This window comes from Triticum aestivum, chromosome 5B, assembly GCF_018294505.1.
Source record: "Triticum aestivum cultivar Chinese Spring chromosome 5B, IWGSC CS RefSeq v2.1, whole genome shotgun sequence".
Classification (NCBI taxonomy): domain Eukaryota; kingdom Viridiplantae; phylum Streptophyta; class Magnoliopsida; order Poales; family Poaceae; genus Triticum; species Triticum aestivum.
The window spans coordinates 28,029,584-28,054,316 of record NC_057807.1 but is presented as its reverse complement, the minus strand read 5'-3'; the positions used below and the strand labels follow the sequence as shown (position 1 = coordinate 28,054,316).

The 24,733-nt window shown below is 42.7% G+C and overlaps 1 protein-coding gene across 1 annotated transcript; it reads left to right on the top strand.

Annotated features, from left to right (window-relative positions):
* Window positions 1–14,609: 14,609 nt before the first annotated feature.
* Window positions 14,610–24,341, top strand: LOC123110232 (serine/threonine-protein phosphatase BSL2 homolog). Its single transcript, XM_044530710.1, has 21 exons — window positions 14,610–15,238; window positions 16,390–16,450; window positions 16,587–16,665; window positions 16,785–16,864; window positions 16,948–17,042; window positions 17,154–17,253; window positions 17,775–17,844; window positions 18,372–18,473; window positions 18,584–18,665; window positions 19,145–19,324; window positions 20,761–21,028; window positions 21,158–21,392; window positions 21,661–21,831; window positions 22,035–22,273; window positions 22,374–22,458; window positions 22,540–22,638; window positions 22,727–22,926; window positions 23,005–23,080; window positions 23,166–23,301; window positions 23,388–23,527; window positions 23,619–24,341. The coding sequence occupies exons 1-21, from the start codon at window positions 14,845–14,847 to the stop codon at window positions 23,706–23,708; spliced, it is 2,982 nt and encodes a 993-aa protein (XP_044386645.1). The 5' UTR covers window positions 14,610–14,844; the 3' UTR covers window positions 23,709–24,341.
* Window positions 24,342–24,733: the final 392 nt, after the last annotated feature.

Below are 24,733 nucleotides of genomic sequence, written 5' to 3'. Positions count from 1 at the left end.
AGAACGATCTTAGGCTAGACAACTACGATTTAGCCATTACGATCTCAAGGTGGATCAACTCTTGTAACCCCTATACTCATCGAATAGAATCAAGCGGGACGTAGGGTTTTACCTCCTTTAAGAGGGCCCGAACCTGGGTAAACATCGTGTCCCCATTGTCCCTTGTTACCATTGATCCTTAGACTCACAGCTTGGGCCCCCCTACCCGAGATCTGCTGGTTTTGACACCGACAATGACGTCCCTCGAACTCTTGATCCAGCAAAGTGTCGAGGAAGTAGATGAGTTTCGTCAACACGATGGTGTGGTGACGGTGATGGTGAAGTTATCCGCACAGGGCTTCGCCTAAGCACCACAAGAATATGACCGAGGGTGTAATCTATGGAGGGGGCGCCACACACGGCTAACAGATGTTGTTGTGTGTTCTAGGCGCCCCTCCCCATGTATATATAGGTGGGAGAGGGAGGGGAGCAGCAGGGGGCGCCCCAAGTAGGAGCAATCCTACTTGGGCGCCTCCCCCAATTCAGTCTCCCCCCTTATTCACCGGAGGGGAAAGGAAGGAGGAGGGAGGAGGGAAGGAAGGGGGAGGCCGGATCCCTCCCCTTCCTTTCTCTCTTCCCCTCTTTCCTTCCCCTCAGGTGTGGCCCATATGGGGGGCGCAGCAGCCCCTGCTGGCTGCTGTGTTTCCCCTCTTGGCCCATTAGGCCCATATCTTTGTTGGGGGTGTGTGCCCGGAACCCCTTCCGGTTACCCGATATGTACCCGGTACCCTCCGGAACACTTCCGGTGTCCGAATATCATCGTCCTATATATAAATCTTTACCTCTTGACCATTTCGAGACTCCTCGTCATGTCCCTGATCTCATCCGTGACTCCAAACAACATACAAAATCGTCATCGAACATTAAACGTGCGGACCCTACGTGTTCGAGAACTATGTAGACATGACCAAGACATCTCTCCGGTCAATAATAAATAGCGGATCTTGGATGCTCATATTTGCTACCACATATTCTGCGAAGATCTTTATCGGACGAACCGTTATGACAACATACGTTATTCCCTTTGTCATCGGTACGTTACTTGCCCGAGATTCGATCGTTGGTATCTTCATACCTAGTTCAATCTTGTTACCGGCAAGTCTCTTTACTTGTTCCGTAATGCATCATCCTACAACTAACTCTCACTTTGCTTGCAAGGATTCTTATGATGTGCATTACCGAGAGGTGTTGGGGAACGTAGTAATTTCAAAAAAATTCCTACGCACATGCAAGATCATGGTGATGGCATAGCAACGAGAGGGGAGAGTGTTGTCCATGTACCCTCGTAGACCGTAAGCGGAAGCGTTATGACAACGCGGTTGATGTAGTCGTACGTCTTCACGATCCGACCGATCCAAGCACCGAACGTACGGCACCTCCGTGTTCAGCACACGTTCAGCTTGATGACGTTCCCCGGGCTCCAATCCAGCAAAGCGTTGGGGATGAGTTCCGTCAGCACAACGGCGTGGTGACGATGATGATGTTCTACCGGCGCAGGGCTTCGCCTAAACTCCGCGACGATATGACCGAGGTGGAATATGGTGGAGGGGGGCACCGCACACGGCTAAGGAACGATCCGTAGATCAACTTGTGTCTATGGGGTGCCCCCCTCCTCCGTATATAAAGGGGGAGAGGAGGAGGGGGCCGGCCAAGAGGGGAGGCGCGCCCTAGGGGGGCAAACCTACTACAAGTAGGTTTGGCCCCCCTTTCCTATTAGGAGTAGGAGAGGGAAGGAAGAGAGGGGAGGGAAGAAGGAAAGGGGGGGCGGCCCCCTCCCAATTCGGATTGGGCTTGGGGGGGCGCGCCCCCTCCTTTGCTCCTTCTCACTCCCTTCCACTAGGGCCCAATAAGGCCCATATACTTACCGGGGGGTTCCGGTAACCTCCCGGAACTCCGGTATAGTCCCAATCTCATCTGGAACCTTTCCGGTATCCAAATATATCCGTCCAATATATCAATCTTTATGTCTCGGCCATTTCGAGACTCCTCATCATGTCCGTGATCAAATCCGATACTCCGAACAACCTTCGGTACATCAAAACTTATAAACTCATAATAAAACTGTCATCGTAACGTTAAGCGTGCGGACCCTACGGGTTCGAGAACTATGTAGACATGACCTAGAACTGTTTCCGATCAATAACCAATAGTGGAACCTGGATGTTCATATTGGCTCCTACATATTCTACGAAGATCTTTATCGGTCAAACCGCATAACAACATACGTTATTCCCTTTGTCATCGGTATGTTACTTGCCCGAGATTCGATCGTCGGTATCCAATACCTAGTTCAATCTCGTTACCGGCAAGTCTCTTTACTCGTTCCGTAATACATCATCTCGCAACTAACTCATTAGTTGCAATGCTTGCAAGGCTTAAGTGATGTGCATTACGGAGAGGGCCCAGAGATACCTCTCCGACATTCGGAGTAACAAATCCTAATCTCGAAATACGCCAACCCAACAAGTACCTTTGGAGACACCTGTGGAGCACCTTTATAATCACCCAGTTACATTGTGACGTTTGGTAGCACACAAAGTGTTCCTCTGGTAAACGGGAGTTGCATAATCTCATAGTCATAGGAACATGTATAAGTCATGAAGAAAGCAATAGCAACATACTAAACGATCGGGTGCTAAGCTAATGGAATGGGTCATGTCAATCAGATCATTCAACTAATGATGTGATCCCGTTAACCAAATAACAACTCTTTGTCCATGGTTAGGAAACATAACCATCTTTGATTAACAAGCTAGTCAAGTAGAGGCATACTAGTGACACTCTATTTGTCTATATATTCACACATGTATTATGTTTCCGGTTAATACAATTCTAGCATGAATAATAAACATTTATCATGCAATAAGGAAATAAATAATAACTTTATTATTGCCTCTAGGGCATATTTCCTTCAGTCTCCCACTTGCACTAGAGTCAATAATCTAGTTCACATCGCCATGTGATTTAACACCAATAATCATATCTGTATATGATTAACACCCATAGTTCACATCGTCATGTGACCAACACCCAATGGGTTTACTAGAGTCAATAATCTAGTTCACATCGCTATGTGATTAACACCCAAAGAGTACTAAGGTATGATCATGTTTTGCTCGTGAGAGAAGTTTAGTCTACGGGTCTGTCACATTCAGAGCCGTATGTATTTTGCAAATATTCTATGTCTACAATGCTCTGCATGGAGCTACTCTAGCTAATTGCTCCCACTTTCAATATGTATCCAGATTGAGACTAAGAGTCATCTGGATCGGTGTAAAAGCTTGCACTGATGTAACTTTTTACGACGGGCTCTTTTATCACCTCCATAATCGAGAAGTATTTCCTTGGTCCTCACTAAGGATATTCTTGACCGCTGTCCAGTGATCTACTATTAGATCAAAACTGTATTCCTTTGCCAAACATAGAGCAAGGTATACAATAGGTCTGGTTCACAGCATAGCATACTTTATAGAACCTATGACTGAGGCATAGGGAATGACTTTTCATTCTCTTTCTATCTTCTGCCGTGGTCGGGCTTTGAGTCTTACTCAATTTCATACCTTGTGACACAGGCAAGAAACTCTTTCTTTGACTGTTCCATTTTGAACTACTTCAAAATCTTGTCAAGGTATGTACTCATTGAAAAACTTATCAAGCGTCTTGATCTATCTCTATAGATCTTGATGCTCAATATGTAAGTAGCTTTACTGAGGTCTTTCTTTGAAAAACTCTTTTCAAACACTCCTTTATGCTTTGCAGAAAAATTCTACATCATTTTCGATCAACAATATGTCTAACACATATAATATCAGAAATGATACAGAGCTCCCATTCACTTTCTTGTAAATACAGGCCTTTCCAAAAGTCTGTATAAAACCATATGCTTTGATCAACTCATCAAAGCGTATATTCCAACTCCGAGATGCTTGCACCAGTCCATTGATGGATCGCTGGAGCTTGCACAATTTTTGTTAGCACCTTTAGGATTGACCAAACCTCCTGGTTGCATCATATACAACTCTTCTTTAAAGAATCCATTGAGGAATGCAGTTTTGACATCTATTTGCCAGATTTCATAAAATGTGGCAATTGCTAACATGATTCGGACAGACTTAAGCATCGATACGAGTGAGAAAATCTCATTGTATTCAACACCTTGAACTTGTCAAAAATCTTTCGCAACAAGTCGAGCTTAGTAGATAGTAACACTACTATCAGTGTCCGTCTTTCTCTTGAAGATCCATTATTTAACATGGCTTGCTGATCATCGAGCAAGTCAATCAAAGTCCATACTTTGTTCTCATACATGGATCCCATCTCAGATTTTATGACCTCAAGCCATTTCGTGGAATCTGGGCTCATCATCGCTTCCTCATAGTTCGTAGGTTCATCATGGTCTAGTAACATGACTTCCAGAACATGATTACCATACCACTCTGGTGCGGATCTTACTCTGGAAGACCTACGAGGTTTGGTAGCAACTTGATCTGAAGTTTCATGATCATCATCATTAAGCTTCCTCACTAATTGGTGTAGTAGTCACAGGAACAGATTTCTGTGATGGACTACTTTCCAATAAGGGAGAAGGTACAATTACCTTATCAAGTTCTACTTTCCTCCCACTCACTTCTTTCGAGAGAGAAACTCCTTCTCTAGAAAGGATCTATCTTAGCAACGAATCTTGCTTTCGGATCTGTGATAGAAGGTGTACCCAATAGTTACCTTTGGGTATTCTATGAAGACGCACTTCTCCGATTTGGGTTCGAGCTTATCAGGTGAAAACTTTTCACATAAGCATTGCAGCCCCAAACTTTAAGAAACGACAACTTTGGTTTCTTGCCAAACCACAGTTCATATTGTGTCGTCTCAACAGACTTAGGTGGTGCCCCTTTTTAACGTGAATGCAGCTGTCTTTAATGCATGACCCCAAAACGATAGTGGTAAATCGGTAAGAAACATCATAGATTGTACAATATCCAATAAAGTACGGTTATGACGTTCGGACACACCATTACGCTGTGGTGTTCCGGGTGGCGTGAGTTGCGAAACTATTCCACATTGTTTCAAATGTAGACCAAACTCGTAACTCAAATATTCTCCTCCACGATCAGATCGTAGAAATTTTATTTTCTTGTTACGATGATTTTCAACTTCACTCTGAAATTCTTTGAACTTTTCAAACGTTTCAGACTTATGTTTTATTAAGTAGATATACCCATATCTGCTCAAATCATCTGTGAAGGTCAGAAAATAATGATACTTGCCGCGAGCCTCAACACTCATCGGATCGCATACATCAGTATGTATTATTTCCAATAAGTCAGTTGCTCGCTCTATTGTTCCGGAGAACGGAGTCTTTAGTCATCTTGCTCATAAGGCATGGTTCACAAGCATCAAGTGATTCCAAAATTCCATCAGCATGGAGTTTCTTCATGCGTTTTACACCAATATGACCTAAACTGCAGTGCCACAAATAAGTTGCACTATCATTATTAACTTTGCATCTTTTGGTTTCAATATTATGAATATGTGTATCACTACGATCGAGATCCAACGAACCATTTTCATTGGGTGTGTAACCATATAAGGTTTTATTCATGTAAACAGAACAACAATTTATTCTCTTACTTAAATGAATAACCGTATTGCAATAAACATGATCAAATCATATTCATGCTCAACGCAAACACCAAATAACACTTATTTAGTTTCAACACTAATCCCGAAAGTATAGGGAGTGTGCGATGATGATCATATCAATCTTGGAACTACTTCCAACACACATCGTCACCTCGCCTTTTTACCATTTTCTGTTTATTCTGCAACTCCCGTTTCGAGTTACTACTCTTAGCAACTGAACTAGTATCAAAATGCCGAGGGGTTGCTATAAACACTAGTAAAGTACACATCAATAACATGTATATCCAATATACCTTTGTTCACTTTTGCCATCCTTCTTATCCGCCAAATACTTGGGGCAGTTCCACTTCCAGTGACTAGTCCCTTTGCAGTAGAAGCACTTAGTCTCAGGCTTAGGACCAGACTTGGGCTTCTTCACTTGAGCAGCAACTTGCTTGCCGTTCTTCTTGAAGTTCCACTTCTTCCCTTTGCCCTTTTCTTGAAACTAGTGGTCTTGTCAACCATCAACACTTGATGCTTTTCTTGATTTCTACCTTCATCGATTTCAGCATCACGAAGAGCTTGGGAATCGTTTTCGTCATCCCTTGCATACTATAGTTCATCATGAAGTTCTACTAACTTGGTGATGGTGACTAGAGAATTCTGTCAATCACTATCTTATCTGGAAGATTAACTCCCACTTGATTCAAGCGATTGTAGTACCCAGACAATCTGAGCACATGCTCACTAGTTGAGCGATTCTCCTCCATCTTTTAGCTATAGAACTTGTTGGAGACTTCATATCTCTCAACTCGGGTACTTGCTTGAAATATTAACTTCAACTCTTGGAACATCTCATATGGTCCATGACGTTCAAAACGTCTTTGAAGTCCCGATTCTAAGCCGTCAAGCATGGTGCACTAAACTATCAAGTAATCATCATATTGAGCTAGCTAAACGTTCATAACGTCTGCATCTGCTCCTGCAATAGGTCTGTCACCTAGCGGTGCATCAAGAACATAATTCTTCTATGCAACAATGAGGATAAACCTCAGATCACGGATCCAATCCGCATCATTGCTACTAACATCTTTCAACACAATTTTCTCTAGGAACATATCAAAATAAACATATGAAAGCAACAACGCAAGCTATTGATCTACAACATAATTTGCAAAATACTACCAGGACTAAGTTCATGATAAATTTAAGTTCAATTAATCATATTACTTACGAACTCCCACTTAGAAAGATATCCCTCTAATCCTCTAAGTGATCACGTGATCCAAATCAACTAAACCATAACCGATCATCACGTGAAATGGAGTAGCTTTCAATGGTGAACATCATTATGTTGATCATATCTACTATATGATTCACGCTTGACCTTTCGGTCTCCGTGTTCCGAGGCCATATCTGCATATGCTAGGCTCGTCAAGTTTAACCTGAGTATTCTGCGTGTGCAAAACTGGCTTGCACCCGTTGTAGATGGACGTAGAGCTTATCACACCTGATCATCACGTGGTGTCTGGGCACGACGAACTTTGGCAACGGTGCATACTCAGGGAGAACACTTCTTGATAATTTTTAGTGAGAGATCATCTTAAAATTCTACCGTCAATCAAAGCAAGATAAGATGCATAAAGGATAAACATCACATGCAATCAATATAAGTGATATGATATGGCCATCATCATCTTGTGCTTGTGATCTCCATCTCTGAAGCACCGTCGTGATCACCATCGTCACCGGCGCGACACCTTGATCTCCATCGTAGCATCGTTGTCGTTTACGCCATCTATTGCTTCTACGACTATCGCTACCGCTTAGTGATAAAGTAAAGCAATTACAAGGCGTTTGCATTTCATACAATAAAGCGACAACCATATGGCTCCTGCCAGTTGCCGATAACTTCAGTTACAAAACATGATCATCTCATACAATAAAATATAGCATCACGTCTTGACCATATCACATCACAACATGCCCTGCAAAAACAAGTTAGACGTCCTCTACTTTGTTGTTGCAAGTTTTACATGGCTGCTACGGGCTTAGCAAGAACCGTTCTTACCTACGCATCAAAACCACAACGATAGTTCGTCAAGTTAGTGTTGTTTTAACCTTCGCAAGGACCGGGCGTAGCCACACTCGATTCAGCTAAAGTGAGAGAGACAGACACCTGCCAGCCACCTTTAAGCACGAGTGCTCGTAACGGTGAAACCAGTCTCGCGTAAGCGTACGCGTAATGTCGGTCCGGGCCGCTTCATCTCACAATATCGCTGAACCAAAGTATGACATGCTGGTAAGCAGTATGACTTGTATCGCCCACAACTCACTTGTGTTCTACTCGTGCATATGACATCTACGCATAAAACCTAGGCTCGGATGCCACTGTTGGGGAACGTAGTAATTTCAAAAAAATTCCTACGCACATGCAAGATCATGGTGATGGCATAGCAATGAGAGGGGAGAGTGTTGTCCACGTACCATCGTAGACCGTAAGCGGAAGCGTTATGACAACGCGGTTGATGTAGTCATACGTCTTCCCGATCCGACCGATCCAAGCACCGAACGTACGGCACCTCCGTGTTCAGCACACGTTCAGCTCGATGACGTTCCCCGGGCTCCAATCCAGCAAAGCGTCGGGGATGAGTTACGTCAGCACGACAGCGTGGTGACGATGATGATGTTCTACCGGCGCAGGGCTTTGCCTAAACTCCGCGACGATATGACTGAGGTGGAATATGGTGGAGGGGGGCACCGCACACGGCTAAGGAACGATCCGTAGATCAACTTGTGTCTATGGGGTGCCCCCTCCTCCGTATATAAAGGGGGAGAGGAGGAGGGGGCCGGCCAAGAGGGGAGGCGCGCCCTAGGGGGGGCAAACCTACTCCAAGTAGGTTTGCCCCCCCCCCCTTTCCTATTAGGAGTAGGAGAGGGAAGGAAGAGAGGGGAGGGAAGAAGGGAAGGGGGGGCCGGCCCCCCTCCCAATTCGGATTGGGCTTGGGGGGCGGGGCGCGCCCCTCCTTTGCTCCTTCTCCCTCCCTTCCACTAGGGCCCAATAAGGCCCATATACTTACCGGGGGGTTCCGATAACCTCCCGGAACTCCAGTATAGTCCCAATCTCATCCGGAACCTTTCCGGTGTCCAAATATATCCGTCCAATATATCAATCTTTATGTCTCGACCATTTCGAGACTCCTCGTCATGTCCGTGATCACATCCGGTACTCCGAACAACCTTCGGTACATCAAAACTTATAAACTCATAATAAAACTGTCATCGTAATGTTAAGCGTGTGGACCGTATGGGTTCGAGAACTATGTAGACATGACCTAGAACCGTTTCCGGTCAATAACCAATAGTGGAACCTGGATGTTCATATTGGCTCCTACATATTCTACGAAGATCTTTATCGGTCAAACCGCATAACAACATACGTTATTCCCTTTGTCATCGGTATGTTACTTGCCCGATATTCGATCGTCGGTATCCAATACCTAGTTCAATCTCGTTACCGGCAAGTCTCTTTACTCGTTCCGTAATACATCATCTCGCAACTAACTCATTAGTTGCAATGCTTGCAAGGCTTAGGTGATGTGCATTACCGAGAGGGCCCAGAGATACCTCTCCGACATTCGGAGTAACAAATCCTAATCTCGAAATACGCCAACCCAACAAGTACCTTTGGAGACACCTGTGGAGCACCTTTATAATCACCCAGTTACGTTGTGACGTTTGGTAGCACACAAAGTGTTCCTCCGGTAAACGGGAGTTGCATAATCTCATAGTCATAGGAACATGTATAAGTCATGAAGAAAGCAATAGCAACATACTAAACGATCGGGTGCTAAGCTAATGGAATGGGTCATGTCAATCAGATCATTCAACTAATGATGCGATCCCGTTAATCAAATAACAACTCTTTGTCCATGGTTAGGAAACATAACCATCTTTGATTAACAAGCTAGTCAAGTAGAGGCATACTAGTGACACTCTGTTTGTCTATATATTCACACATGTATTATGTTTCCGGTTAATACAATTCTAGCATGAATAATAAACATTTATCATGAAATAAGGAAATAAATAATAACTTTATTATTGCCTCTAGGGCATATTTCCTTCAAGAGGGCCCAGAGATACCTCTCCGATACTCAGAGTGACAGATTCTAATCTTGATCTACGCCAACCCAACAAACACCTTCGGAGATACTTGTAGAGCATCTTTATAATCACCCAGTTATGTTGTGACGTTTGATAGCACACAAGGCATTCCTCCGGTATCCGGGAGTTGCATAATCTCATAGTTGGAGGAATATGTATTTGACATGAAGAAAGCAATAGCAATAAAATTGAACGATCATAATGCTAAGCTAACAAATGGGTCATGTCCATCAAATGCTAAGCTAACAAATGGAGAATGATGTGATCCTGTTTATCAAATGACAACACATGTCTATGGTTAGGAAACTTAATCATCTTTGATCAACAAGCTAGTCTAGTAGAGGCTTACTAGGGACACGGTATTTTGTCTATGTATCCACACATGCATCAAGTTCCCGGTTAATACAATTCTAACATGAATAATAAACATTTATCATGAAATAAGGAAATATAAAATAACAACTTTATTATTGCCTCTATGGCATATTTCCTTCAAGTGGGACCCATGAGGTCAAGTGGTGCGCTACCCCAGGAACGCGCCGTGTGAGCTCATGACTTCCCAGTGCGGCTTCTGTTCCTCTCCCAAAGCTTCTAGGGCCCCTTCTGGTCCAGAAAAAATCACCGTAAAGTTTCATTGTATTTGGACTTGGTTTGGTATTGATATTCTGTGAAACTAAATAATAGACAAAAATAGGAACTGGCACTGGGCACTAGGTTAATATGTTAGTTCCCAAAAATGATATAAAATGACATATAAAATATAAAAAATTGATAATATAATAATATGAAACAATAAAAAAAAATATAGATACGTTGGAGACGTATCAGTGCCTTTGCCCGCTAGTCTCACAAAAGGAGCTCAATTTCATATGTAATCATAGGATGATGTTTTGCTTAGCCACCAACCATTGAGATTCAATATCCCATGATGCTCGTTGTCGTCTGTCGGCTTGTAGAATACCATGGTACAACACTGTAATGCATAACGCCTTAATTTGAAAACTAGAGTTTTCCAGCCCGCAAGATGCTCTATTTTGTTTTGTGTATGTAAGACGGGAATGAGTTTTGACTGCAACGTTTTATGTATGTTGTCCAATGGTATCAAGCATCAATGAAGACATATAAACACAAGAGTCTAAATAGAAGGTTTGAATACAAGAACCGTAACACATCAATAAAAAAACTGCAGAACACCATACAATACCAAAGAGCCCCACATAAAAAAACACATGTAATGATGCACCAATTTTCTCTATGTTCGCGTGGAATGAACCACGTTGCTCTCAAGCGGTTTATTTAAAGTAAGAGTCGTAATTCAAAATAGAACCAAAGCCACAAGACTTGTGTGAAAATGTGTAGAGAAAGATTCAAATATAAATACAACAACTATGCGGATCAATACCACATGAAGTTAATTATTGTCTATTCACTCGCTAGATGGCATCGTACAAGATTTTGACTATCAAAAGCACCCCATTTAAAATTAACAAACAATTATATATTTCTTCATTGCTCTTAGTGGGTAGGGTGGGAATCAATTTCGGCTGAACTTTTAGCTATCCATTAGTAGCAAGCATTGACTTTAATAGGAACCAACACCATAGCTTGACTAGAGAGCGAAGGCGGATGTGGCTCTACCCATCGGGGGTCCAACATCAACATTGATGGCATATGTGTCCAGTGAGTGAAGGTGGATATGCCTCTAGCCCATCAAGGCTGCAACTTCAACATTGATGTCATGTGTGTCTCATCAATGCATATCTATCTACTACTCTCTCCGTAAACTAATATAAAAGCATTTAGATCACTACTTTAGTAATCTAAATGCTCTTATATTACAAAAAGTAAAATAAAGCTAGCTACGAGGCAGCACGGCAACTTGGCATCGTCAACTGTCCGATCCAGCACATGAACCGTCCAGATCGTCACTTCGTCCCATCGAGACATTTAGTGCGTTTTAACCGCGTCGCGACCAACTAGACCCACGTAATCGGGCCGCTGCTCCGCAGACCGAGTCAGGGATCATCCCGTTCATTGGACCAACCAGCCCAAAAGCCCATATAGACAGAGCGACGGAAATCTTTGCCCCCGCCCCGTGAGTTCTCCATACATTCGTCCCTATCTCCGATCCGATCTTCCAATCCTCCTACCCCCCGTCGATGCGTGGCGATGCGGAGTGGCTACTCGGCTGGTGGAGGATCTGCCTCGTGACTGTGAGGGAATCATGCCTTACGACTAGCGGCGACCTAGGACTCGTCCATCGCGTCGGCGGTGACACCCTACCTCCTGCGTCTAGGGATCACAACGGCAAGCGGCCACTCCTTATGGGGCCTCTTCTCTTTGAACTTATTGGTCGCCGGTGATGCTCGGAATGCTGCTGTTGCTACGCGCCTGTGCAACGCCCCCACCGGGTAGTCCATGCTGACCCAGGACGGGAGTGTGGCACTAAGCCCCTGGTCCTCTACGACAGGCAGGTTGGACGAGACAAGAAATTTTCTGTGCAAATTCTCTCTAATTAAGGAAATCCTTTAACTCTTCTAATGTTATGATTATATCATGCAGGAAGGCTCTTGCCATCTTTCTGTATGGTGATTTATTCATCTGCCTTTCCCATGTAATTGGTGCGTGACCGTCCAAGATTGGTGCTCATCAGGCATGTTCTAAAATATTGTCTAAATTATAAGTTCAACATATTTCGATTGTAGCCATAGAATACTACCTACTTAAGATTATTGATATCAATGGTTCAGAAATGTATTCTGAGTTTGGCAAGCTAGCCAAGTTCGCAAATAAGTTTCTTTGCTTCTTATTTCTTGCTAACATATGTGTGATAGTTCAAGTACTCAATTATTATTCTGTTGTAGCTTCTATATTTCCAACACCACCCAACGATTTGGCATCATCTTGTAACTATTCCCTCCCCAAAAATATCAGTGGGATATGATAAGGATCATATCCTTAGATGTTAGACTAAAAATTTCAAGAGTTTTTTTTGCGAATCGAATTTCTAGAGTTAACTCCTAAATAATATATAAGAACAAAATATAGGTTGCTTAGTAATGGTTACGGACTTACTGGAATGAACACATTTAGAGTGCACACAAGTTTATACCAAATGTAATCTCTTAAGATAAATTAAAGGAACACAATCATTATTAGTTTTAATAGTATTTCCATGTTCTTTTTTATTAATAATGTGATTGACACCCCCTTTCCATTAAGCATGTTGATATTTTTAATGCCAATATACTAAACCTTTTTTATTCGTAATTGTCTCTACAAACACCAAGCCTTTCTAAAAATTTCCATCATCTTGCCACACTACTTTGCAGTTGGCATGTGCACACGCATACTATGGCATACCATGCTCCCCATTGGACCGTTTAAATTTAACATTGTGTGTATACATGTATTCATTCTTACAATATAAAGAAAAATATCTCAGATATTTAAACAACCTTAATTAATCCAAAGTATTAGTATATTTTCTTATTACCATGGACGGGCGCGACAACGCGCGCCTTTAAGTTCTAGTTATTTACAAAAGGAGTACATCACTAAGTTCCCTAGGATTAGAGGCATTTAATTGAGGACATTGGTTTTGGATTGGGTTCCTAATTTTTATCTAGTCAAAAAATTTCAAGGATCTTTGTTCAAGTGAGGTGCCTAATTTTTAATTTGGTTCACGATTTTGATAGGTCAATGATTTCTCAAATCAATCGACGACAACAAACAACTTATAAAAATATACCAGTCTCGCGCAACTATAATCGCCTAACAAAAGAAATGCCAACATGCAACACTGTGACACCAAATATGATTTTGGATTGAGTTCCTAATTTTTCATGTGGTCAACAATTCCACAAGGAGCTCTCTCATTCAAGTGAGGTGTTCAATTTTGAATTTGGTTCACCATTTTGACTAATTAGTGATTCTCAAATCAATCAAGAACAACCAGCTTATAAAAATACATCAGCCTCCCACCCTCTCAGCAGCTGAAATAAATAAATGAACGCCAACATGTGGCACCGTAGCACAAATATAATACATGTAGTCACCACTATAAGAAACTTTCCAGCATACGTGTGGGTTAATTTGCAGATAATACATAATTATACTCCTAGAAAGAGCCCATCAAAATACCACGTTATAAAAAAAAAAGAAAACACACTTCAACATCTCCCCCACACGCCAAACCAATTTTTTTTTATTGCAATCCCAACAACACCAATCGCGCAGCAAAGCGCGCCCGATCCTTCTAGTTATTCTTGAATCTCATTTACATCCAAGCTATGCAAAGCGTTTATAGTTGACTTCATCATTTTTCAAAGCTCCACTACTACATACTTACTCCATGCTTTCTATAGGCAAACATGAGCGCGGTGATGCGCATCGCAGAAGTCGTACCCAATGTCACGAATGCAATCCCAAAACAAATCGTTGTCGTGCCATCTAAATTTCAAGATCCATGGTTTGAAGAAATGCCCACATGCCATATTCTGGCCAAAACAGGCAGGAATTAAGTCCTCTTAAAGAGCCTCATTTAAAACGGAGCCAGCAGCGTCAAAACCAAATCAAAACGCATTTCTTTTCCTCCTAAAAAAAGATCGCATTTTTCGAATACAAATACAGAAAAAATCCTCGCTTTCTCCCACCCACGTCGCTCCTCTCCTCTCCGCCGTCTCCGTCACTCCCTCCCTCCCTCCGCGACAGACATCTTCCGCCCCGGTCCCCGAGCTCCGCCGTTATCCCGCGCCCGCCCGCCCCCCGCCTCCTCCCTCGCCGCCCGCGCGAATTCCCAAATCCCCAGGGGCTCTCGCGCGCTCGCCTCCCTCCCACTCCCACACCTCCCCGCGATCCCATCTCCTCGCGTGGCCGCCGGCGGAGCCTAGGGTTCAGGCGATGGAGGCCGCCGGGGACCGGTGAGCTCCCCTAAAGGCGGCTGTCTTAGTTTCCGTGACCGCGCGGGGGATCTCGAGCTCGCGGAAACCCTAGTAGCTAGGTGCGACGGCGGCGGCCATGGACGTGGACGCGCGGATGGCCACGGAGTCGGACTCCGACTCGGACGCCGCCGCGGCGGCGCAGGCCGGCGGCACCGTGAGCGTCCCCGTCAGCGGGACCGAGACCCCCTCCGTGTCGCCGCCACCCGAGCCTGCCACGGGGGCGGCGGCTCCTCCCGCGGCGGTGGCGGGGCCGAGGCCGGCCCCCGGGTACACGGTGGTGGACGCGTTGATGGACAAGAAGGAGGACGGGCCGGGGTGCCGCTGCGGGCACACGCTCACGGCCGTGCCTGCCGTCGGGGAGGAGGGCTCGCCGGGCTACATAGGCCAGCGGCTGATCCTCTTCGGCGGCGCCACCGCGCTCGAGGGCAACAACGCCACTCCACCCTCGTCGGCTGGGAGCGCCGGGATCCGTACGGCCCCTTCTACCTGAGCTTTTTTCCTTGTTTCAAATGGGTTTGTTGGGTGCTGTAGGCTCCTGCTTTCTAGCTTGTGTTGTCCGTCCGAGAGCCATAGCTTGAAGGGAGATTGAACAGTAGGCACTGATGTAGTTGGCGATCTTGCTTTTGGACTGGGAGGGAGGGAAAACACGATTTTGAGGGGAATGTTTTACTGGGGATAGACCGACTGCGAATTTAGTCTTCCAGTTTCTCATTAAGAGGTGAAGTTCAGAGTATTGCCTCGCGCTCGTGCGGGTTTAGGCGGGATTGGGTTAATTAATGATGCTGTGAGAATTTGAGGCGCTACCTTGTTTTTTGGATACTAAAATGAGTTGGACATTGAGGCGTTATTCGCCGTGTAACTCTGCTCACCTTAATTGGAAGGCTAAATATAGGTCTCTTATATTGTTTGAGGTGTAACATAGTCTGAAGGTAATTTGAACAGTAGTGAATGGTTTAGTTGGTAATCTTGCTTTGAGAGAGGGAAAAATAAATCAATTTTGGGAGGGGATGTTTTGTTGGGGATAGAAACTATGTAGGATGGATTGTGAATTTAGTGGTCCAGTGTCTCATTAAGAGGTGGAATTTAGAGTGTTGGCTGCTTGGTGCTCTTCCGGGTTTAGGCGGGATTCGGTTAATTAATGATGCTGTGAGAATTTGAGGTGCTACCTTGTTTCGGAAGTAATAACGAGTTGGAAATTAAGGCGCTATATTGCCGTGTGATTCTGTGCTCACGCTTTTAATTGGATGGCTAAATATAGTGCTCTTATATCGGTTGAGGTGCCAAACTTAGTACTCCGAATGTGAGTACAATTAAATTCCACTCACGAGATCTCAGTCTCTGTGATGCCTGCCCTAGTCGTGTTGTCCCGTTAGAATTGTTTTAACGTGTTAGAAATAGTACACTATGGTCTCAATCTGGAAATGTTGATTTGAACTTTTATGTGTCCGTACTTTATGGAGGTCTAACAAAGGATCAAATAAATTGCTCAAAACCCATACTTAGAGGTGTTGGAGGATCTTAGCTGGTTGGAAGGAAACTTGGTTTATTTAATTCCTTTACTTGAACATGTCTGACTGGTTGTACATACAATTGATTTGCTTAATGATCTCCTTGATGGCAGGTCTTGCTGGTGCCACCGCGGATGTTCACTGTTATGATGTGTTATCAAATAAATGGACCAGGTACTGTTTTCTATTTTTCAGTTTGGTGCTTCGGTGCTGTGTATTACTCCTTTTCCTAAGTTCTTTTTATAGATCCCACAGCCTTTTCTGGCTTTATAGTTATTAATTCTGATATACCACAACACAATGTTGTTAGGCTTACTCCACTTGGTGAACCCCCTTCACCAAGAGCTGCACATGTAGCAACTGCTGTTGGAACCATGGTGGTCATTCAGGTACTTTACATTTCTGCTTTCTTTTTGCTTTACATTATTAGGTGCATCATTTTTTGTCAGGTCAGTGCTAATATAAAACTAATTATAATTTTCCTTTCTCATTGTTTTCTGCCATGCAGGGTGGTATAGGCCCTGCTGGTTTATCTGCAGAGGACCTTCATGTTTTGGATCTTACACAACAACGTCCGCGATGGCACAGGTGTTTTTCACTTCACTATAATTTCATTTCAGAAAAATACTTTTGCTACCATCTGTGCTGAGGGTTCTAAGCCTTCTATGCAGAGTCGTGGTTCAAGGGCCTGGTCCTGGTCCACGATACGGACATGTCATGGCCTTGGTTGGGCAGCGATTCTTGTTGACCATTGGCGGAAATGATGGTAGACAATTTTCTTATGTGCTTATATGGCCTAGAATCGTAGCTTCTTGCAGATTGTTCCATCCTAATTGTTAGCATTCATGCTAATGCTAACAATACATACTTATTTCAGGAAAGCGTCCCCTGGCAGACGTTTGGGCCCTTGATACTGCAGCAAAGCCATATGAATGGAGGAAACTTGAACCAGAAGGCGAAGGACCGCCTCCATGCATGTAAGTGAAAGCCTTCTCCTTTTGACTGTAGTTAGATTAATGAGAGAGAAACTTTTCTATGGTGGCATTGTCTTGGAATCCTGCAGTAATTATTAGCAAGCTGCTGTTAGTGGTGATGATGAGTTAGCTTTTTTTGTGCATTGCTACCTTGCCTTTATTAATTATAACTACAAGGCTCTCAGCAGTCCCATTACACTTAGGTTTGCAGTGCAGCGCTTTATTTTGCTCTGGTAAATATGGAAAATCTTTGTCATATATAACTCATTGCTATTGCTATTTTCCAAAGCACTCGCCAGCCAAAAGTGTTTTCAGGTTTGTTAAGTCGTCTTTTATGAGAAACATCACAAATCTAAATAGAACCTTTTGCTATCTACTGTACTTCAGAGTTACTAGTTATTTGCTGCAATGAAACCTCACATTTGAGTAGCCGCAAGATATTTTCGTATGTTGCTGAAAGCAGAGTTGACTCTAGTTTTTTTATCCTTATGCTGACTGTAGTCTTGTATAATGTTGTTGCTCAGGTATGCAACTGCAAGTGCCCGCTCTGATGGTCTTCTTTTGCTCTGTGGTGGGAGGGACACTAATAGTGTGGTAAGTGACATACTACTTGGCAGTAAGTTCTTCAAGAGTATGGAGCGCAATTTATGAATTACTGATTGGGTATATTTAGTTATTTGACCATTTTGTTAATTTTCTTGTAATAGGAATATATGGTATCTATTTCACTGCTCGTAGTTTTTAGGTTCAAAGCTGCCATAAGTCACAACAAGGGCTCATGCACTTTTCTCGTACAAGTGATAGTCAGAAGCACTCATGCTTGTACAGAGTCACCGGCGGTCATTCTTTTACATGCATGTACTTCTTTGCAGCATAGGATCAGTGAGTCCATCATGATTTTTGAGTGTGCACATTTTAGTCAGTTCACTTGTTAAATCATGCCCTTTAAACAATTTTGGATCAGAATCTGAAACAACCTTTTCAGGGTCCTTTTGGGATTACAGTATTTTACTGTTAGTTTTTAGAGGCAGCGATTTCTGTTATTAATGTCTTCTAAATTTGTGCTCCAGCGTACTCTTCACAGCTAACAATATGCTTTTTTTTTTGGCTAAAATCATCAGCCTCTGTCAAGTGTGTACGGTCTCGCAAAGCATAGGGATGGGCGCTGGGAGTGGGCAATTGCCCCTGGTGTCTCTCCATCACCCAGATATCAACATGCAGCTGTAAGTTGCCATTCTTTTCCTGCTGGTTTGATTTGTTTGTTTAATTTTGAGATTGTTCTCACTTTATTGTTGGTGCAATGCAATATTGCTATTTCATTTTCATGCTTTAGGTTTTTGTCAATGCACGACTTCATGTCTCAGGAGGGGCTCTTGGAGGCGGTCGCATGGTAGAAGACTCCTCTAGTGTGGCAGGTTCTATTTTTAGAACTATGAAGTTATTACCATTTTATTTATTACTCCCTCCGGTCCATTTTAATTGTCTTGATTTAGTACAGCTTTGTACTAAATCTTTCTTCCGTTGGTAACTAAAAGAAATGGATCTTAGTTGGCTGTAATGTGCAGGAAGATAATTTTAAATGAATTAGTTTCTTAGATTATATATTTGACTATGCTGAACTTCATTTCGCCTCCCTGTTGAGTGTTGATACATACGGCCTTTTTTTTTGCTCAATGGTTTTGTTTTGGAGTGAACTCAATGGTTTTCACTATTTACTAAACATGGAAAGATGCATGCTGTTACTGGTTATATGTGCAGCACATATATCCCTTTTATAGAAGTAGATAGATGTTATGTTCAAATACTTGATATTTTCAGCATTGACCACTTGGTTGATGTTCAAATGCATTACTATTTCCAATCCTTATTTGTTGTGCCATTCTGTCATTCTTAGTGTTGGACACTGCTGCTGGAGTTTGGTGTGACACAAAATCAGTAGTTACAACTCCAAGGACAGGAAGATATAGTGCAGATGCAGCGGGTGGTGAGGCTTCTGGAGAGCTTACACGAAGGTGCAGGCATGCAGCTGCTGCGGTTGGTGATATGATATTCATTTATGGAGGTTTACGGGGAGGTAAACACCTCAGTTTCTAAGCCTCTCCTTACTCCCGACATACATGAATTTTCCTCTGTTGTCCTGCAAGTTCTGTTCCTACGGTGGAATGCGGAATTGTCCTATTGAATCAAAATGTTTGCTAAACCAGTGGTTGCAAATTTACAAAGGGCAGCATGCTAAAATTACCATTCCTGCTTTAGATGTTTGAACTTACTTCACATGGGTGGCCATTTCTTACGAATTTGTAGTTTAGTTAGTTATATGCAATTTACCTGTTCTGCTTCCTGTTTGCTAAGTGTAAATTCTGTTTATGGGGAGCTATATTGCTAGTTTATCCAGATTAACTGAAGCAACTGATCACTGATATATATGAGATGCTGATCAGTTAAAATGAGACATTCATTCGAAATGGTTTTGCTTGTTTACAAATTCTTACTCAGATTTAGTACAGAATGGTCGATAACCTCTCCGAGAACATGTGATTTTTTTTCTCAGTGATTTGCTGTGTTTTGTTAAATGATGTTAGTACTTGGTAGTGCTCTTGTGCATGAAGCTTGGATATTGGCATCTTCCTGTGGGATAGCAAAGTCGCATGGTTGGTTGATGTTATAAACAATTCAGCCATATGATTGCGCTATTCACAAAATGTTGTCATTCCAGTGTTCGTCCATTGAGGCATCTTTACTTGTATGCTGGTGATGATATTCCTTCTAAGCCTTTTCTTTGTTAGGAAAACAGTAGGAACATCCAGTATTAGGCAATCAGCACATAATTAGATTTTGACTATGCTTACATATTCTTTTTTCTCTCAAAAAAGGTGTGCAAGGGGTTCAATATTCAAACTTAAATAATCCCTAGTTCATTAATATGATTAAAGCCTCCTGTTCTCAATGTAAATTACCGCAGTGAAGTGTTAACTTTGGCACCCATGTTTCTTCTTGAAATTTGACATCTGAGTTAGCAGAGTCAGAAGACCCCCAATTCGAACCCGTACACCTTATTATGGCCAAATCTCACCAATTTTGGCAACATTTGGAAGCATTATTTCAACAAGTCTGTTTTTCTCATTCATAGAAATCTAGAAAATCCAATTCCATAAATCTGTGTTGGTTACCTGTTTAGAGGTCAGTGGAAGTGCTGCTTCTGACTGATTGGAATTTGGAAGCTGGTACAAGCAAGTCTTTGAACTGTGTCCAGGATTGGTTTCAAATCCTGCTCAGAAGTGACCACACACATAATTGCTATTCCTTGCACAGTGCATTTCAATAAAGCACAGTGTAGCTATCTTATAATTTATCTTTGTTGTCTGTTTACTTTGTTGATTTTGTTTGTGGAGTAGCTGGGAAGAATGTTTTTTTTTCATTTCTTTAACATTTCCTCCAGTTTCAAAGTACATAGGTGTTCATTTGTTTTCTTTCTGTTGATGCAAGAATTCATATGTAATTGTACCACAGGTGTGTTGCTAGACGACCTTCTTGCTGCAGAAGATCTTGCTGCTGCTGAAACAACAAGTGCAGCTAACCATGCAGCTGCAGCTGCCGCTAATATGCAAGCTGGAGGAACACCTGGCAGATTTGCTTACAATGATGAACAAACAGGGCAAACGACTACAGAAACAACTGCTGATGGAGCTGTGGTTCTTGGAACCCCAGTTGCACCTCCTGTTAATGGGGATGTGTATACTGATATCAGCCCTGAGAATGCAGTGATCCAGGGACAGAGGTTTGCATCATTTCTGTTCTAGACTTGTGCTGTCCATCTTTCTTTGCATGGGTCTTCTGTTCATATTAAATTTGAGCTATATTGAGACGTGCGTTTCAAATCTTTCTTTTTTTTGGTGTGTGTGTTTAGGAGATCGAGCAAAGGTGTTGATTATTTGGTTGAAGCATCTGCTGCAGAGGCTGAGGCAATCAGTGCTACTTTGGCTGCTGTAAAGGCCAGGCAAGTTAATGGTGAGATGGAGCATTCACCTGACTCTCCAGACGCCACACAAAGCGGGAAGCTAAATTCAAGCCTTATCAAACCAGATGTTGCTCTTGCAAACAATTCAACACCACCTCCTGGGGTTCGGTTACACCATAGAGCAGTGAGTAAAAAATACAATTAATCTGAGCTTTGTATCCTTATTAATTCCATGTCCTTCTGTTTATTTATTTTCTTGGTGGATTATCCTTCAACTGACAGCAATATATTACTCCCTCTGTCCCACAGTATAAGATCGTTTCTCAAGCTAACATAGCTTGAAAAATGATCTTATATTATGGGACGGAGGGAGTATATCTTAGAGGTTGTCCTCTGAACAGTTTAGCTCAAGTTGCTCGGTGGCATGCTTGACAACATTTTTCTTTTTGTAGGTTGTGGTAGCAGCAGAAACAGGAGGTGCCTTAGGTGGCATGGTTAGGCAGCTGTCAATTGATCAGTTTGAAAATGAAGGAAGAAGGGTTATCTATGGCACTCCTGAGAATGCAACTGCAGCTAGAAAATTACTGGATCGGCAAATGTCTATTAATAGTGTGCCCAAAAAGGTATTCTACTCTGCAGAAACCAAGTTATCTGTGAAAAACAAGACATGATAGAAGTACTTTATTGTAGATTTGAAGAATCTGTATGATAAAAGGTTATATAGTACACCCTCCATTTTTGTGTGAGATGCGGGTATATAGATGAAACTTACTTAGAGGGAGATTTCTAATTTGCCTTAAAATTCTACTCTTGGGTCATTTACCAGGTAATTGCCTCTCTCTTGAAACCCCGTGGTTGGAAGCCCCCTGTACGAAGGCAATTCTTCTTGGACTGTAATGAGATTGCAGATCTATGTGATAGTGCCGAAAGGATATTTTCAAGTGAACCAAGTGTCATAAAGCTTAAAGCTCCCATTAAGATATTTGGTGATTTGCATGGTCAATTTGGTGACCTAATGCGCTTATTCGACGAGTATGGTGCTCCCTCAACAGCAGGAGATATTGCGTGAGTGTCTTTTTTTTCACCTTCTCCTATTTTGAGGGTTTGTTACTATCTTGTCAGAGACTATGTTGATGATCTCACATGTATTTTTTTTAAATTACAGTTACATTGATTATCTCTTCTTGGGAGACTATGTTGATCGTGGTCAACATAGTTTGGAGACTATTACTCTTCTCCTTGCACTGAAGGTAGTAACTATCATGCTGTGAGAGCGTACCATTAGGTTTATTTTTTTTGAATTGTGATGCCAAGCTCACTGTGCAATTCAGGTTGAATATCCTCAAAATGTACATTTGATTCGAGGGAATCATGAGGCAGCAGATATCAATGCGCTGTTTGGGTTCCGGATAGAGTGCATAGAGCGAATGGTAATGGTTCATCTTTTCATATTACATGTCTGATGTCGCTACGCTTTTATTGCGTGCCTAAATCACTGTTCTCTGGTTTAAAAATTAGGGTGAGCGGGATGGAATCTGGACCTGGCATCGTGTTAATAGGTTATTTAATTGGCTTCCTTTGGCTGCCCTAATAGAGAAGAAAATAATCTGCATGCATGGTGGTATTGGGCGTTCCATTAACCACATAGAGCAAATTGAAAATCTTCAAAGACCGATAACCATGGAAGCAGGCTCAGTTGTTCTAATGGATCTTTTATGGTTAGCAATTTAACTGCTCTTTTTTTATCACACTATTATTGAAAGATCCTCATTCAATAATTTTTTATTGTTATAAAGGTCGGATCCAACTGAGAATGACAGTGTTGAAGGACTCAGACCAAATGCTCGGGGCCCAGGTCTTGTCACCTTTGGGGTAAGCACCATCTGTGTTTTGATTAGATCTTTTCTCCATGTTGGTTCCTGTGGCCTATGAAAACTAACATGCACTGTTACCACAGCCTGACCGTGTTATGGAGTTCTGCAACAACAATGACCTACAGTTAATTGTGCGAGCACACGAGTGTGTGATGGATGGCTTTGAGCGTTTCGCCCAAGGTCACTTGATCACCCTCTTCTCGGCAACAAACTACTGTGGTATGGACATGTTATTCTTGCATAATTTACTCTTGTCATCCCTTGCAGTTGGACTGGCCCCATTTGCTCATACATTATATGCACAGGTACGGCAAACAACGCAGGCGCAATCTTAGTTCTGGGAAGGGACCTTGTGGTTGTCCCAAAACTCATTCATCCGTTGCCACCTGCCATTACATCTCCTGAGACATCCCCGGAGCATCATATTGAGGACACATGGATGCAGGTGGGCTGCTTTATTGAAAGACACTGATGTATTTGCACGAGGTCATAACGTTGTTTGCCCACTTCTAACTCCCATCTTGTGTTAAAACCAGGAACTAAATGCCAACAGGCCACCAACTCCGACCAGGGGCCGCCCTCAAGCAGCTAGCAATGACCGAGCAGGCCCTCTTGCGTGGATATAGCGGCTTTGCGGCGTGCTGAAGCGTATCTGTTCTAAGTCTCCGTCAGTGGGTCCTGGCTATATCTATCCATTCTGCCCACAGGCGGATGATCTCATATGCCCAGGTGACATGCTATCCCACAGCAATGGCAACAGGAAATCTTTTGCGGGGATCATCTAAGCTTAGCGATCTGAGGGCAAAGGCGGAGAAGTTTTGCCGGTCACCGCGGACAGAGCTCTCCAAGCTTTTCCCTAAACATGACAAGTAGAGGAGCCGGCCGTCGGCTTACCGATAGATCCTGCCTGCTAGGCTTCACCTGTACATATGCGCAGATGCCAGCCGGCAGATAGATGGGGTGTATGTTGTTTTGTCGACAGATTGGAGGGGGGAGCAGAAGGGGATGATAGTGTTACTGTACTAGGTATTCTTTTCCTGTGTCTAGTTTCTTTTTCCCAACATGTTGCAAAGTAATGGAGTGGCCAAAGGAGGAGTAAACTTATTTGATGGGGGCCTGTCTGCCAGTGCCAGCCCTTGTAAAATAGTCACCTGTTTGTGTAATCACAGTGCCCCCTCTCACTGTAATTTCTGTCTCTGCTGCTTGTGTACAATACCATTCTTTTTCTGTTTAAAGGTTTTTGGTGGTGGTGAGCACAATTTTGGTGATTTAATTTAATTTATTGTAGGAGCTGCCCAGTTTTTACATCTTTGTTGTGTTTATTTTGGTGGATGCAGTTTTACCGGTTCTTTTTAACCCTGGACAGTTCTGATAGGAAACAACTTTGGCACTGTAGAAGTATTTATATTTGTCAGTGAACGATGTTAGTAGATATCAAAACCAAACCTTGCCATGGAGATTCTGTTTATGTGCAGTACTGTATATTGTGGCAAAATATCATTGGAAAAATCTGAACCTATGCAGATTTACATTTTTTACTGAATTAGCAAACATGTGAGAACTCTACAAGTTAACTCTTTTCTTTTTATTTTGAAAATGACGTAGATATGTTATAAAGATTCGCTAGAAACACAAAGCATGCCAAATATAT

Bases quoted from the DNA above. Each gene is read 5' to 3' on its own strand.
- LOC123110232 (XM_044530710.1), top strand. From the start codon at position 14,845: ATGGACGTGGACGCGCGGATGGCCACGGAGTCGGACTCCGACTCGGAC. The intron at 19,325-20,760 runs GTAAACACCTCA...ATTGTACCACAG, and splicing joins TTATGGAGGTTTACGGGGAG to GTGTGTTGCTAGACGACCTT. The intron at 22,274-22,373 runs GTGAGTGTCTTT...TTTAAATTACAG, and splicing joins TCAACAGCAGGAGATATTGC to TTACATTGATTATCTCTTCT.